Genomic DNA, 17,063 nt, shown 5'->3' with positions numbered 1-17,063 from the left:
TTTTTAAAACCCCTACCCAGCCAGTAAAGAGATTTTTATAACTTAGTCCATCACCTTCACCCAATTCTGAACCAATGGAAAATTACTGATTTTTCCAAGACAAAAAAATGCAACAAACCTTCATCTAACAACAAAGATTTGCAGACAGGAGACTTACCCAGTCACTCAGACATTCAGATGTTATGCCCAGATCTTTCATCAATAAAGCATCAGGACCTAAGTCTTTACTAGAGCATGCTGAGACACTTAATTCATAGGTATTATTTTAAAACCATTTTAGATTCTTGGATTGCATTGTGATAGCGCAAGTATTATCCAAATGCAACTTTTGTCACGAACAACATCAGTTTTAGATTTATGCTGAGTTATACTGAATGCAGTCGTGCATTTTTTTTTCTGTAACAGTTTGGGAAAATTGCTTAGTTATGATGCAGAAAATGAACTGCCTTAAAACATTGATTTCAATTACTTTTCCTTTGCTTGCAGTTTGCCAGTTCCTTGGTTCCTTTATTCGGTCTTCAACGGGCTCAGTCCAGTTGCAGTCAGTAGCAACGGTTTGTTCTGTGCAATTGTTCTCCTTTTTCTCATGCTCCTATTTGTGATCATCTCAATCGCTGTATGTAAATGGAAAATGAACAAATTATTGGGGCTCACTATGTTTGCTCTTTACTTTGTGTTTTTGATCATCAGCGTGATGTTAGAAGACAAGATAATATCTTGCCCGGTATCTGTATGACATTTGGACACTTCAAGATGTGTGTAAGCGTACACCAGAAGCAAAAGGGCTTTAAGGTAGCAATTGTTCTACTGAAAAAAAGCAACCAGAATTGTATCAAACTTACTGAGAATAAAATATCTTTAACATATTAAAAATTAAAAATAAATCTCAAGTGAGCCTCTACTATTTTTCTTTAGGATCAGAAAAGATCAGGTAACAAAGTGACCGATACCAAATAACGTACATGTTTAGGCATTCAGGGAAGGCTGATGTGATATAGATGCATGAAGTTTTCAGTATGAGTGATCCCCTCAAGTTAATGGAGCTGATTTTCAGCACAGAATATTCACTCATTATAGAAATATTCTCAGGAACACACTCTAAATTACTTAGTAAACTGCTCAAACTCACTGGAATCAATCATCTTGACTTCCATGGGAACAGAATTGGACCTCTATGGCTTGCCTTTGCAGAACTACTCTGCTTAAAATCACGGTGTGGACACACGCTCTGCATCTCAGAAGTGAGCTCCCTCAAACTGCACATGAAGCAATGAGCCCAGCGGTTCCCGAGGTCTGTGCTGCAGCCAGTCTGCCGCGGCTTCCCTATGCAGAGGCAGTTTCCATCCTTTCAGTCAGTGCCACTATAAAGCATCCCCAACGGGTGCTCTACGCACACCTCCACGAGCGGGTACACAGAACATGCGACGCACTTCAGGGGAAATGCCTTTTGCTGGCCCTCTTAACGCCATGGGGAATGCAACACCAAGGTTTTCAAGGAAAAGGCAAAGCAGTAAGGGTTATCTCTGCAGGCAGAACAACACAGGATTTGAGATTTGCAGAGCGATCCTGAAAGCTATCCGTATGGCTCCTTTGAAATCTGCATCTGATCTTGCAATACAATCCCTAAATCTTCCGATAAGTGCCACCACACACGTGTGATGTCATTCAGATTCACACCTTACTGTAACAAGACTAAACCAAGACAGGGTTAGAATATCACATCACCACTACTAAAAACTAAAAAAAGCCAGGAGTCAGAAATACTACAACAAGAAGTTGAACTGCTCGAGTTTCGTTTTCATCCTGACACTGATCTCTGAAACTTACAGATTATTGTGCCCAGCACTAATTCTCGTTGTTAGCGCTGTCTTCTGCATAACCACTACGAAAAAACACCACTGACATCAACCATCAACAAACCGGAAAGGTTTATTGTTAACAACGCCTCATGTGAGCAAACAATGTAGTTAAGAGTTGCAGACATTTCTGTCGTTCTAATCCATCTAATAAAATGTTAACGAAAATAACCAGAAAGATTTTAAGCTTTTTATTGACTCACTGTAAAACTTTTTTTGGGTGAGACCAAAAAAAAAAAAAAAAAAAGCCAAACAAACCCCTTAACATCATGAACACTGACTTGCATATTTTAAAGGAACTACAAACGAAAGCAAACATCCAACATACTGTTTTTTGGTAAATAAAATTTAAACATTACATATTTACAAATCTACAACCATTCATTTAAAAAGTGCTGCTTGCAGGCTAACAAAGTACCATTTTTTAATCCTAGTGAGATAATATCCAGCAATACCCCTCTCTATTATTACTATTTGCATCTCCCATTTCTTATACAAAGATTTTACATGTAGGAATTTTCTTTCTTGGGGTACAAATCATTTAATTTGCCAGTGGAAGTTAATTCGTCGGGCTGTAACTGCACCAACAGCAAACCTTCTCAAAAATGGGCAACAGTTAGCAGTGTCAGAGGAACAGCACAATTTCTATTCACATTTCAGTATTTCATCTCCAATAGTTATTCCAGTGGAACCATAAGTAAAGCAAAATATATATTGCACTGCAAATGTAAAACCTTTGTTTAAGGTTTTTGACATAAGCATTATTTAGTACACAAAAGGAGAAAATTCAGTTCATACAAAATTTTCAATTGAAAATATGTCTCAAATATTTTATTTATCCATCTTTGCCGTACTGGAAAATATACTCAAATTGCTTTTCTAATAAAGGACAGTGAGATCTGAAAACTGTTTCAACACTGAATTGTATGATGCTTAAAAATTATCCACCTCAGGACCTACTTTTTGGACATTATGACTTGAATGAGGAAAATTTCCCTCTTAAAGTATATCGCTATTCCAACTATATTTTATTATAGTATTTCTACAGTGGACTGACTTGCAACAGACTTTATAAAACAATTCATTAAGTATCATGATTTCACTTGATGAACTACTTACATGATAGAGTAATTTAAAAGCACACCCAAATAAACATCAGCAATGCTTCAGGAGTGCCACTCTGAGGATGCAAGAACACAGCAAGGTTGCTTGGCGGAAGGATGCATACACAATCCTTTTCAGGGGACAGCATATACTCTTCTGATAATACTGGCAGGAGTGGTGATATTTGAATGAAGTGGCAAAACTTGTTGGCTTTATAAGTCTGAAGACAGTTTGGAGTACTCACAACTAAGCTGGGACTAGAATGGAGAAAGGGGGCCACGTGTTCCACGTGTTGCGTCTCTCCCTGCGCTAGCACACACAGTTGCAGTGTTATGTCCTAGTACGTGAGAGGTGGCTAGGGACCAGGCTCGGCCGCTTCTGCCAGACTAAAATAGGAAGCGTGAAGCTTGCTTCATAGCTCAGTTCCTCTAACACACCACGGCAGCTCTGGAAAGAGCACTTGCCCTCCTTCACGGCTTGAAGGTCCTATAAAACAGTGGCTGCCCCAAGTGGTAAATGACATGGGAAACAGAACTGCAAAGGGCTAGGAACACTACCTTATAGACAGCACAGACATGTATGAGTTTATATACACAGCAACTACTGTATGCAATGTTTACTTGGTAAATACAGTGTACCTACTGTACAGAGCAGAGCATACATGCACACTAATAGGTACTTACGATGAATACGTTAAAAAATAACCTGGTATTTTTCACAATAGTTCAGAAGAATGAAGGGGGTATGTATCCACCCTACACTGATACACTGTTTACCATCTACCTGGGTGAAAAAAGTATCTGTATTTCATGCATGAGGAATACTTTACAAGCGTGGCAGTACAAAAGAGAGCATCAGAAATTGTTAAAATAAATTAAACATGAAAAATGTTGGTAAGTGTAGCATTGCTAGCTCCACCTCAGGGTCAGGGGATATGTTCAAAAAAGGTCAGCTATGTAATTAGCAGCAAATTAGAGAAGAGGTATTACCCAATGAAAGCTGTATCCAACAAGACTGCATCTTGCAATTATCAGTATATACCTGCAGCTCGACAAATTTTAAATCCTTTCTCCTTAGGGCAGCATCTTCTCACTACTCTACAGAGGTCTGGGAGGAGGTTACATAGAGCTTCATAGCAGCATTGCTTCTCATTTAAGCCTCGAAGAGGCTCATTCTATTTCATTTAAGAAAGTAAATGTGAGCTTTAAAGTTTACCTCCTTTCTGCCTAACTAAATATTGCTGTATTATTACACTTGCAAACTAAAGAGATTTTAAAACATACCTGCTGGTCAGCAGACCGCAATATAAAATCTAATGTAACGGCTGAATATTTAGAAGTATTACAACAGCAACAACTAAAAGAAATCAGAATTGGAAACCCATTAAGATTACTTAAAATAAAGCTGTTTGTTAAAGCATGGTTTAATTTGTTTAGGGTGTTTTATAGAATTCAGAGTCTGTTTTCCCACCTCCATACAAGACTGCTGATATTTTCTCTGTAGCCTACCTTCTGGTGAGGAGTTGCTATGTGACTGAGAGCACAGAACATTTTTTTTTTAAATCTCTAGAACAAGAAAACATGAGTCAAAAGCCATGACTCCATCACAAGGACTGACACAGAGTTTTTCTTCACAGGAAAAAAAGAAGTTGTTTTGCCTGTGAAAGAGAGACCAAACATTCCAAGTACATTTAACTATGCACAATATGCCCTAATAAGTTACATTCCCTATATATTCCCTGTAGCAAGTTTGCTGTATCTATTTAGTTAAAAGCTTTGGATTAGCATTATGTACGTGCCATATTTAGTGTGTTTCAAACACATCCACCAAGACTGAACACTGCATGTTTATGAAGAACTTCTCACAGGCTGTCATTCTGCTTCATATTACATCTGTAATGAGGTCACATTAACAAATGCCAACAGCTGAGATGTACTGATTCCATAACATAATCTGTAGGACTCTTCAGTACGCTTTCTCTTTACCAGAGAGTAGGGAGCGAAGGGAACAGTAGAGGAAGAGGAGATTTCTACAGAAGTGGTTTACAGAGAAATCAGTGTGTTCATCAGTAGAGTTTTACAGATGTTTACCATACCTTCCTTCTGATTGCTGTGGTAACACTTTTTCCATGTGTGCATGAGAGAAATCCTCTATCTAGAGTACTGTCTAGGTGAAGGTTAACGTTTTCTATTCTGTTTTTAAAAACAAATCACTCTTCAAAAAGTAACTGGACAAGTTACTATAAATAGCAGTGTACTGCAAAAAAAAAAAAAGCACTGTATTGCTTATGCAGCAAATCCATTTAAAAGTCACTCCCGTAAATTTAAAAAAATTAAAAAAAATCAACTTAGTTTACAGAGAAATCAGTGTGTTCATCAGTAGAGTTTTACAGATGTTTACCATACCTTCCTTCTGATTGCTGTGGTAACACTTTTTCCATGTGTGCATGAGAGAAATCCTCTATCTAGAGTACTGTCTAGGTGAAGGTTAACGTTTTCTATTCTGTTTTTAAAAACAAATCACTCTTCAAAAAGTAACTGGACAAGTTACTATAAATAGCAGTGTACTGCAAAAAAAAAAAAAAGCACTGTATTGCTTATGCAGCAAGTCCATTTAAAAGTCACTCCAGTAATTTAAAAAAATTAAAAAAATATCAACTTACTATAAACAATTTAAAATATGTATAATACAACTTTGTATGCTCTTCATAACTTCACGAATATTCTATGTAAACAATAGATTTTGAAGAATTTACTTCGCTCACATTAGTTTCAGTGCATTGTCTCTGTCCACCTGTTATTTAGTATTTTTTTTTTTTTAGGAAGGGAACTGTAATATGTTGTCCCAAGTTAAAGAACTGATTTTGTTTAGAATCTTCCTTTCTACACATAGATTTGCAGAAAGGACAAGGGACAGGGAAATAATATTTGGCCCATTTTTCACTCTGTCCATTTCCACCACTGTAGATAGGCCTCATTTTTCCAAGGCCTTCTGCCATAGTACATTCGTACATACGTTCTTAAACACTGAAGACTGAGATGTTCCTTGTGACTGAAGTGGTTACTTTACACAGGTATACATCATCGATATCACCTCTTTATCTAGGTATATTTAAAGATATGGTTCTCCAAAAATCTTTCTGCATTCCATCACTCCAGTACTTGGTGGTCTATCACAGTTATGAGTATTCTTCACTTGATTAGCTGTGAGACGATCATAGGCCATTTTGTACTCTCTGTCAAAAGCATCTGCAGAAATAGAAAAACAACTTCTATATACCATGCTCAAAACGACAACCCAAATACAGTGACAGCTAGTATGCTTATCAGTGGAGAGTAACTGTAAAGTCCCTTTTATTCAGCACTTAACATGGAATGACACACATCTAATCTACAGATTTATTTTTTTTTGGAAGCTGAAAAACTGGTTTGCATGCCTTCACCATCTATGTTTATCTGAATAATTTATAAAACTTACCTATATCAATGTTATCTCTTCCTAGAGCAACAAGTGAAAGAAATAGTATTTCTCTGTAAAGGCTCCTGAAATTGCAAAAAGAAGTGTCAGTTTATATACTGCAATAATATACCACAAAACAGTCTATATTAAAAATAGATTCAAGCATTTAAAGATAACATTTTTAAAAAGTGGCATTTTGAACATAATTCCTGATTGCCATCTCCAAAATGTTGTCATTTCTGGCCTCTGGAGAATGCCCCGGGCTCCCCACGTATGGAGATCACTCATGGTAGGTCCTTAAGGTGTCCACTGATGTGCTGGAAGTTGCACCAAGTGCATGCAGAGTGAAGCATGCACTTAAGGCACGCAACCAAATTCCACCAAATTGGACAAACAGGTAAAGAGCTTGCTTTTCTGCTTTTCTATGTTACCTTGAAAAAGCATGCAGACAAGCAAATAAACACCTTGTCAATACTCCAGCTGTTGAAAAGGCTGCTATATATCTTACTGTACATAAAAATCAGTAAATCCAGGCAAGAAATACAAATTCATAGGAAATAATTTTCACTAATTCCACTGCTCATGGAATAAACCTTCCTAAATATGAGATGACCACCTCTCTTCTTAGCTCCCTTTCTGTTCTCTGCTGAAAACTTAAAAACAAACAAAAAAATCCACCCATAGGAACAAGTATAGGGTTTTTGTTCCTAAAAAAGCCACCAATACATAAATATAATTTAATAATAAAATAGACACACACTCCCTACTTGATTTCTCATTATTCAGAGTTAAGAGGTGGCTGTAAAGACGAGAGAAAGAGGAAAAAGTTTCTCCATTTTTTTTCTAAAATGTTTGTGAAAATTATCACAAAAAGAAAAAAAAGAATATTTAAGAATATTTACCAGACTGAGTGATAAATTTGAAAACACTGCTGAAAAACAGTGCTTTTTTCTTTAAAAAACACACTATGAAAATATAATTTCTATTACAATAGCCTTATTGTTGTCCAACCTTGCTCCAGTTAGGCATGTTTGTATTCTTACCTCTGTCTTTTAATATGTGGCCATTTGTTCAGTCTCTCCAATATTTGACTCATTGGTCCATATACATCATTCATCTTGATGCTTTTCACCATACTTCTCAAGAGCTCCTGATTAAAAGAGTCATCATCTTTTTGCAATAAATGGACCATTGGGTACTTCTGGGCTGAAAAACATTAGAAATGCTGTAAGAATAAATATATTCCTTGTGTGGCAAGTAAAAAATTACTAAAAAAAAAAAAAGAGGAGACTACACAAACTGTGAAAACGTTGACATATATGTTGTGAACAAAGAACAATAAACATCAAGTCAAAATAATATCAACATAAGGAAACACAAAAAGCACGTAAGAAAATGCAACAGCTGTAATGGGTCATGAGCGATTTTCAGGCATATGATCCAGCACTGGCAACAAAATTCTTAGTAAGCAAATTCTAAAAATAAGAAAACAAGCCAAGGGGATGAACTGTCAATCTAAGTTCAGTGTATCACTGAAACATATTCCCTTTTATTCCTCCCTTCCCAATGAAGAAAAAGCCACTGGAAATGGTCAATGATTTGAAACAGGTATGCTGGAAAACTAAACTTGTTCAAGCAGTTTACTGCTAAACATACAACCACCCTCCCTCCGTCCAAAACCAAGTCACACAAACTTAGAATAGCAACACCAAACTTAACACTCACTCTCAAACAAAAGAGTGCGATTTTGACCTGCAAGACAAAAAGTAGCACGATCAAAAATCAGTTATGTATCTCATGTGAACTATCCACAAAGACAACTTTTTTCAAAACACATTCTTCAGGGGCTCAAAATAAAAATTGTTCTTTAAAAAACACCCACCAAAACCCAGAAGAAACAAAGCTTACTCTGAGCATTCCACAAAATATACAGAGGCTGCCTTGGATCCTGATGCAATTTCATATTGTCCCATAGCATCTGAATAAGAACATATTTACTGTCCTCTGACATACAGTTTCGCGGAATCTGAACAGGAGAATGCACACATAAAGATATTTTATTACAAAGTCATGGCAGGGGACTGTATTTAAAATGTATCTTCACATCTATAGGCCTCATGGTAAAAGGCTTTTAATATTAAAACTGCTGTAAAACCAGAGAAAGCTAAATCTGAACAGGATGTCAGTGACAGAGTAAATGAGTATTTTGCGTATCTTCCCACAGTCCTAAAATCCTAACTTCCTCCTCCTTTTACTGCTTAACCAGTCAAACTGCAGTAAAGACAACTAAAAACTTATCTTCTTTGTAACTGAGGATCACAAATTACAGTGTGATCAGTAAGAGCCAAACACATACCCCGCACAAGCACTGCTGAGCCCAAGTTCAGAACTTATGCATATTGTCCTTCGGTTGACACATTCTTTACCAATTCAGGACTGGGCCCAGCATATTGTAAGACACATTTCTAAAAGTTACTGAATTATCTAATGATTTCCTATATGGGAAAACAACCATTTATCATATGTTAATATTTCCTATCTGATTCCTTACCTTGGAGTTTTTATTACAGTGCTCAGAAGAAAGTATTAATCCTGGTAAGTTGCTGGGCAAGTCCAAGCGTCTGAAATACCACACCAAATTCCAGAACACAATAGGATGATGATCTACAAAGTCCGCCACTGTTATTGCATGATCCCCTTCATTTTCAAGTAAGCTCTCAAGCTCTTTCCATACCACTAGAGGACTGAGATAAGGAACTGTTATAGGATCAGGACTAGGTAAGCGCCATTCTAGTCCCAAGGAATCCTATGGTAAAAAAGAAAAAATGCCATTAGTTGGAATGTAACTATCTTCACAAAAAGTCTTATCCCCCCCCCCCCCCCCGTGAGACACACCAACATCTAAAAACTATAACTAATATTAGTTTCAATAATAAACCTTAGTATTTCTCATAATTTAGGATGGTTAATTTCTGTTCTCCTAATTAATGCTGTTTCACATTTCTCTAATCTATCACACACTTAAAAAATTACATTTAAGGTAGAAAAACTACACACTGTTGGTCCTTGCAAAGTAGCAGGCAGGCTACCAGTAGGAATGATATGGCTGATCTTCTGGTTTTCCTTCTCATCTTCTTCCAACGGACCAAAAGTGCTGATACTCCTTGCTACAGGGTGACTTGTACATTCTGACCCAGACGTATTCTGTCTTCTTCCTGAGGGGATCTGGATACTTCTGGCACAAATATTGTCATTTTGCTTAGATTTGCTAAGGGGGGAAAAAAAAAAAAAGATTAAGAATCTCAGCTTTTTGGTTTACTCAAAGTGCTCAATCATATGCAAACAGACAGAAATAAACTGGAAATAATCAACCTGACAACTCAAATTGTACCTTGTCAGCCACCACACTCATTCATGCTACAGTGCAAGTTTTATTTCTCGTTGCACTGATATTGAACACAAACATCCTAAGAATTCATAAAACTTGCAGAACTACAGATACCTGTGTGAATTTTTAGCTTAGGGATGAAACAGTGAACACCACGCTGAAAAAGCATGATGTGGTCAACTTAGAGATAAGGGAGAGGCAGCAAGGAGATTCTCTCTCAAATCAATTTCTCCTCTTCAGACAGTATCTTATTACATTTATTTCTGTTGATGAGGAATACACGCACATCCACAGAGAACCCGAGCAACTTCCATGCAGAAAAATGCAGGCGTACCTATTTGAATTTATATCCTCTTGAACAGACATTAGAGACGTAGCAAGGCCAACAGTAGCTGCAGTGTTACAGGACTTCCCACTCTGATTTACAAAAAGTGATGGGAACTGCATGTTTTCTGTAGAAGGGCTGGACTTCAGAAAATAACTGCAGGGAAAGTAAAAGCTTGATATTTATCTAAACAAACAAAACCCACTCCACAATTATGAGCATTCAAAACAGAGGAAAATTCAAATAATGTTATTACCGTCCAGGTCGCCGAAGATCTCTGATTTCTATGCTTAAAAAAGGCAGAAATAAATTGCCACAGAAAGGACACGTGGTATTGAGATTTGAATCATCCGCCGTCCAACCTGCCATGATTTCTTCATCATGAACTAAACAGTCACAAGTTCGACATCGTGAACAGCTTGAGATGAGGACCTGCAAACAGCAGATAAGAGAACTTCACTATAACACATCCTCAAAACTGTTCTTCTTTTACAAAGCAGTTGGAACTATAGCCAAAATCTTTGCCCTTAGATGAATACTGCTCACCACTTGCATACAAGCTCAGCCACATATCTGTTTCCAGACTTTTGGTTGGAAAATTCGGGCTTAAATTTATGTATTGCAGAACAGCTATTAAATCTTAAATCCAAACTGCATTAGCAGACAGCTGATATGGTAAATGACTGGAATGAACAATGTCTGAAAAATTTATTAAGTGCAGGTCTTTGTTCTATTGTAGCAAGCAGACTGGGATCTGGAACTATGTTTGTGAAATAAATATACTTTGGCTAAGTGGATTAGGTGTTCCTTTTATGTCTTCCCAGAGTAAAACCAGCCAGTTACTCAAAAAAATTTTTATTAACAATAACATGTCATTTGTAATCTGTTTGCAAACATAATAGTACAGGAATATTTATGCACCTACATAAATTATTCTTAGAATTTAAACACTCCTCTGTAGTTACTGTCAGTATAATAGAAATGAAGGGGAAGAAAAAAGATGAAAATGACCAGTCATTAATCCAAATTCAGGCTAACAGTGAAAAGCAAAATGATCTTACTAGAAGCTACAAGAAGAAATAGCTAATTATTTATTCCATATTTTTAAGCATATAGTGCTATTTTGGACTTGGTATTTTCAATTCAAACAAAATTAGCTGTGCGAGGCATTTAGATGACCAAATTCAATGGCATCCAATTCTCAAACTCTTGAGAACTGCAGCTTTAAGGACCAAAAAGATGTGACTGCAATAAAGACATTTCCAGAGCAGGATTTGAAACGAAACCTACTCTGTCACAGAAACATTTATCTATCTTTCAGTGGATTAGTTTTAAGCTTTGAACTTTAAGAGAGATTCAGATAGCATTTATATTTAAAGACATATGCTTTTAGTGTATCAATTAAAATCAATAAATCATGTTGTACCTCCATAGCGTAGTTCTGAAACACACTGGTACTACTTGTACTGCAAGAAGATATCAACTCTGATTTGTCAGGTAAAGGGAACTTTGAAAGAGACCCTATTAACAGAAAAAAGCCAAAGTATTAGTTATGCAGAATATGCATTTTTAGTAAACTGTTTTTCTGGTCAAACAATACTGCAGTTATAAAACGTGTGATGGAAGATGCAACAAATCAGATACACTCAGACAGAAAGAAACGTGAAGCTGGAGTGTGAGGCCACCATCTGCCCAGCACCAACAACAGCAAAAATAAAATCTACCAACATAGAATATCCATATGTTCAGTTTTCTTCTTTTACAACAGTCAGTAGCTTGGAAACAAATTTTACAGATTAAGTAATTCATACCCACACTTTCTGTCTGGACAAAGAATAGGGAAGGATAAGAGGTGCTGCTTGTGACTGCAGATATCCCTGACCCTTCTCTTTGCCACCCTAAATGAGCCAGGCTCCCCTCAGCCTCAGGATGCCCCCATCCCCTGGCCATGATGGCAGCCTCCACTGCCCCTCTCCAGTTCCATCACATCCCACCAGGTAGAGAGCCAAATTTGGGCATGCTCCTCCAGGTGCTAAGTGGAGGGATCTAAATAGACAGATCTTCCGTTCATCCTGATTCTGCTCAACACACTGTACTCAATAATGACAGTAGTATAGAAGTTGATATAACAGTCACTACCAATTATCCTGTACAGAATAGGGGGGAAAAAACCCAAATCAACCAACCCCAAACCCAGTGTCTCTCTGATAATCAGCTTCAGCAGTGGCTTATAGAAAATAGTAACAATTTTCCAAAAAGGATTTTTATTACTTTCAGAAAACAAAAACAGACTAATAAAGTTACCTTTTGAAATTTTTTATCAATGTTTTCTGGAGCTGTACAGCTTATACAAATAAGATGATTATATGAATACTGAAGGACCTAAAGGGTCTCTTATTTGCATAGCTGTAGCATCTGGAAACTTATTCAGGGACAGGATGTTACTGTGCAAGTTACTCCAGAAGAAAGAACACCCCAAACAAGGTTCTACAATAAAAGTATCCACAAGTATGGACCTATCTGTATGAGTAATAGTTTGCAGGTAGAAAAAGAAAAATTTACTTCTTCCACAAAAAGGACTAGTGACCTGGATGACCCCAAACTAAGAATTATGAAAGAACAACTTCTAAAACTGGAGTATTTTTGTTCAGATCAATGAATGCAATGCAAAAGGTGTCTCTTACCACACTGGTCAAATTGCTTTGATGAGCCGTCATGGGAAGCTGAGCTTTCCAGGCTTGTCCTGCTGAGGCCAATTCCCTTAATTTCTGATGTGGTATTCTCCTGAGGAGAAGCACTTTCAAAATCATTGCAGACATCTTCATCAGTTAGAGAAGTAGATTCTGAGTCCAGAGCTCCAAGAGATGAAACACTTGCTCGGTCTGAATTTTGATCCTGAGAGAAGAAAACAAATTCCACTGAGAAAAGGAAAGCAAAAATGTAGGAAAATAAGAGGCAGCCTTCGTCTCAGTAAATTCAAGGCATGAACTTCCCTCCTTGAAAAGTCACTCGGCTCAGATCTGTATTCAGAGCAAACATGAAACAAGGCAAATTTCACTCAGGGTTCAATAGCTACATGAGGATCCTTTTTGAGAGATTCTCTGAATAAAAAGATCTAAATGAAAACGTAAACATTTTAATCCTATAACTTTTTCCCACCATTGCTACAGAAGTTATTAGCAGCCATAGGAATGCATTGGGATAGGCAAAGCATCACTGATACTTTAGTTAATTAGCCTCAGATTGCTTTTAAGCACATTAAGACAATACAACAAAAGCAACTTGTGTCTATTTTCATTTCCAAGGACTGGGATTGAGTTTTGGTTTGAGTTGGTAGCAGCAAAGAACTTTCTAAAGTTGCTCTGCCAGCACACTATGGTATACTTCGGTTTTCCCATTAAATATACTCTGAACCCGTGCTAGACCAAAATTTTGTTTGATTCAGGATAATAAAACTAGGGTCCTGGAAATTCCAACATGATTAAAACAACTTAATGCACATAGTCTACTATGATGCACGTCATTCAAATGGGGGATTCATTGCACAGGAGTCAGTGACTGAAATTTTACAAAGCTTCTTCCTTAATTTACAGGAACGGAGATTTTGTGGGGGGAAAAAAGTAATTATGAAAATTTACCTTTGAGGATGCAGCATACATTGTAAATTTTGAGTACCACTTGCTAGCTTTCTCTGCAACCCCTTTTCCAGCAGAAAACATGCTGCTTTTTAGAACGTCAAACTTAGGTGTTAACAGCGTATCCAAATTGAATGATGGTGAAGACACAAGTGTTAATGAACTAGTTGCATCCTGTGGCTGTTCCTTTGCCGGGCTGTTTGGGGAATAAGCTGGGGAGGACCAAAGCCTGTCTCTTGGTCTTTCTTCATTTTTTGCGTGATAACTCTTGGATTTGGTAAGACTGGATGGCCTTGGGGAGTTCGGGGGAAGGCTGGACCTCCTACAAGGCTGGATTACTGTTGGGCTCTTTTTATTAGCGTTTCTGTCATCATAGGGTTTTTGCAACTCGATGCTTGGGGCACGACTTGACAAAGGGCTGCTCATGTTGTTCATGTACATGACTATTTCTTCAGCTAAATCCCGCCTTGCAGATGGAGTAGAAACACTTCTATCGTCATCATCCTCCTCATCCTCTTTCTGCTGTTCTGTCTCAGCAACAAGCAGGGACAGTGGATCAAATCCAGTTTCAACATCTGTCTTTTCAACTGGCTTTACTGGAAAGCTGCTCTTCCTTTGCAGCCTTCTAGATTTTTCACTGGAGGATTTCACTGCTGTAGATGTTTCAGGTTCTGCATCCAAGTCTTCCAGATCAAAGATAACGGGAGACTCTGTTTTATCTGTAAAACTGCAATCAAAAGCTGCATCTTCATCACTAGATTCTTTCTCCAGGCTTTCTCTTTTAGATCCTAAAGAGGAAGTTCTGATATTAAGAGTTTTTGGCCTTATACTTTTCTGTAACGCACTAGATAGGATTTTGGCATCAGCTCCTAGTTTTTCAACAATTTCTCCAGGGTTTGCTTCCTGATTTATTCTATTTATCATGAGTCCCACTAAGCCATCTCCACTCAGGTTACGGTTCCTGCTTTCCCACGGTATCTCCCTTAAGTCAGGTTCTACTGCACTTTTATGTCTCTTTCTTAAGGATTTACTTTTTATAACTTCTGCTTCACTGGCATCCTCAAAAGATGATGTAAACAGCAATCCTACAGAACTCTCTGAAAAACAGATGAAACAAGATGCTTTACTTCGTGCTATGTGAGAAAACTAAACAAAATTACAGAAGAATGCAAATTTGTCTCATCTTTTGAATAGTTTACAACACAGAGATGGAATTCACTATGTATTGTGCTAGTGCTTGAAACGTTGAGTTGTCTGGCCCTTCATAAAAGTTATGACCATGGTCAATAAAACATTTAAAAGCGAGCTAAACCATACAACACAAGAGTGCTTTGAGAGACACCATCAAGAAAAGTCTCAAGTGTATTTTGTTTCCTCTTCTGGGGACATACTGCACTAAGAGGATTGAAAGCTAGCAAAGGTATCAAGGAAATGGCAAAAAAGCACAACACTTTCTAACCTGATGAATTAGAAATAGAGCCAACAAGAGGAGTTATTGTCACAGAAATCTCCACTGCTTTGCCAGAGCATAAAGATGCAGACTTTAAAGTAAGATATTACAGTATTTCAAGAACAGCCAACAGTATTATAATAACCAGATTTGACATTACTAAAGACTTGTGGAAGTGCCTGAAAGCTTCTTTTAATTGTACTGCATAGAAACCTCTTGTCCATCTTGAAGGAATTTTTTTAGTTGCTGGAGGTTATAAGAAAAAAAACAAGACCTAGGATTTTGTAAGCAGATGTTAACTATAGCAGGGAAAAAAAAAAAAAAAAGGCAGACAAGAAAAAAAAATCTGGAAATGCAGAATATTCAGATGCATCTCATTGACACAGCATACGCCCACTCTGACCTAAACTCATTCCCACAAAACTGCTCCCACAAATTTCACTGGCCACTACCATTACACCAATAAAATATAGTAAGTTTTGTGGACAGCAGAACTCAAGAACACTACTTAGAGCTCTTGTTAGAAATGGGATATATACAGACAAAACTGCACAAGAATCAACACCTATTTTCTCTTCCACTCACCTGTGCTAGCTTCTGCTACAGTACTGTCCACTGTACCATTGAGCCGCACTATGCTAGAAGCGGCCTTGGCTTTACTTGAGGTCTGATAATTAAGTTTAGGTAAGCAGTCACCGCTCCCTTTTGTGCTCTCCACTTCGGACACTGTATGTAGAAAAGGATAGACAGTTATTTTGAATCAAAGCAACTTCAATTTCAAGTTTCCATTACCTATTAGAAGCTTTATGCAGGATTAAGTGACAGCATGTTGCACATATCCCATAATGCACAGGTTGATATCTACTTGATATCAAGAGGTTTTCAAGGTGGAACAACTGAACTATGGATAATTAATTCCTGGCATTACTTTTATAACTGGAAGTTCCATAAGCTTCTGTACACAGAATCCAAGTAATCAGTACTTGCATACCAAAATTTGTGGTGGTTGTGGAGACTTAGACCACCCTTGTTCACTTACAAAGGACAGGCATAAGAGTATTTTCTCCTGCCTTTGCAAGAGCTCAGGGCCAATGAGACTATCTTCAGACAGGTCTCATTACCCCCATGGCCATGACTACACATGAGAAATGAAGCAAATGTTGCAGTATTTATACCCACCTCTTTTAGATATGAAAGACAAATTCTGTTGTCATGTGGTTACCCAAAATAGACAATTACTTCTCTAAAGGAATTCAAGCAACTTCAGATTCTCAAGTTGTATTCAAAAGTGCAAAACATTTTCAGCACATAATATTACTATAGAGAGCTACAAACTTGTGGCTTCATTATGGCTAAAAATAATACAAGCTTTCAGCAGAATTCACATTTTCTGTGTCCTCAAAATGTTTCATTAAGCCTAAATAACCTGCCTGCCATCATACAGATATGTCTTATGGCCATGGGTAACACTTACACAAATTTTCAAGCAAACTGAAGAAAAAGCACTAGTGCTAGAAGGAAGACTGTGTTGAAAGGAAAACACTGAAGTAACTTTTCTGATTCCACATTTTCTCATACTTTTATACCGCTTCCACTTGACAAGTGGATAGTTAAATAGTAGAAGAAGGCACACTGAAATAATGTAATTAATTATATTATTAGGAGAACATTTATTATTAAGAGTGTTTTCAATGAATGTATATGGGAATCTATAGTACTCAGATTTTTACTACACAATCTGATCTGTTATATGCTTGCATAAAGTCTATGCTGCCCAGCTGCAGTTAAGGGAATCATGAGCAGCAGATGGAAAACCTGAAGGAAAAAAAAAAAAAAAAAAAAAAAA

General features: G+C 37.3%; 2 protein-coding genes across 6 annotated transcripts in view; one reads left to right on the top strand and one right to left on the bottom strand.

Annotated features, from left to right (window-relative positions):
• SLC24A1 (solute carrier family 24 member 1) overlaps nucleotides 1–768 on the top strand; it is a 15,086-nt gene extending 14,318 nt beyond the window's left edge. Inside the window, exon 9 of the mRNA XM_009647099.2 lies at nucleotides 487–768. Coding sequence (XP_009645394.1) covers nucleotides 487–736 — 250 coding nt within the window. The 3' untranslated portion in view covers nucleotides 737–768. The remainder of the gene's footprint in view (nucleotides 1–486) is intronic.
• Nucleotides 769–5,744: 4,976 nt separating this feature from the next.
• The window catches only part of DENND4A (DENN domain containing 4A), a 51,964-nt gene continuing 40,645 nt past the window's right edge, over nucleotides 5,745–17,063 (bottom strand). For 2 of the 5 annotated variants that reach the window (XM_035902515.1, XM_035902516.1), the window contains 13 exons: nucleotides 15,803–15,943; nucleotides 13,771–14,864; nucleotides 12,817–13,027; nucleotides 11,559–11,653; nucleotides 10,389–10,564; nucleotides 10,142–10,288; nucleotides 9,453–9,687; nucleotides 8,971–9,225; nucleotides 8,328–8,445; nucleotides 8,145–8,171; nucleotides 7,463–7,625; nucleotides 6,438–6,502; nucleotides 5,745–6,208 (listed from right to left, as the gene is read on the bottom strand). In XM_035902515.1, coding sequence (XP_035758408.1) covers nucleotides 6,072–6,208; nucleotides 6,438–6,502; nucleotides 7,463–7,625; nucleotides 8,145–8,171; nucleotides 8,328–8,445; nucleotides 8,971–9,225; nucleotides 9,453–9,687; nucleotides 10,142–10,288; nucleotides 10,389–10,564; nucleotides 11,559–11,653; nucleotides 12,817–13,027; nucleotides 13,771–14,864; nucleotides 15,803–15,943 — 2,864 coding nt within the window. In that variant the 3' untranslated portion in view covers nucleotides 5,745–6,071. The remainder of the gene's footprint in view (nucleotides 6,209–6,437; nucleotides 6,503–7,462; nucleotides 7,626–8,144; nucleotides 8,172–8,327; nucleotides 8,446–8,970; nucleotides 9,226–9,452; nucleotides 9,688–10,141; nucleotides 10,289–10,388; nucleotides 10,565–11,558; nucleotides 11,654–12,816; nucleotides 13,028–13,770; nucleotides 14,865–15,802; nucleotides 15,944–17,063) is intronic. The other 3 variants (XM_035902517.1, XM_035902519.1, XM_035902520.1) reach the window with 3 other exon arrangements.

This window comes from Egretta garzetta, unplaced genomic scaffold, assembly GCF_000687185.1.
Source record: "Egretta garzetta isolate BGI_Z169 unplaced genomic scaffold, ASM68718v1 scaffold549, whole genome shotgun sequence".
NCBI classification, from domain to species: domain Eukaryota; kingdom Metazoa; phylum Chordata; class Aves; order Pelecaniformes; family Ardeidae; genus Egretta; species Egretta garzetta.
Note: the sequence above shows the minus strand (reverse complement) of the source record. Positions and strands in the feature narration are given on the sequence as shown.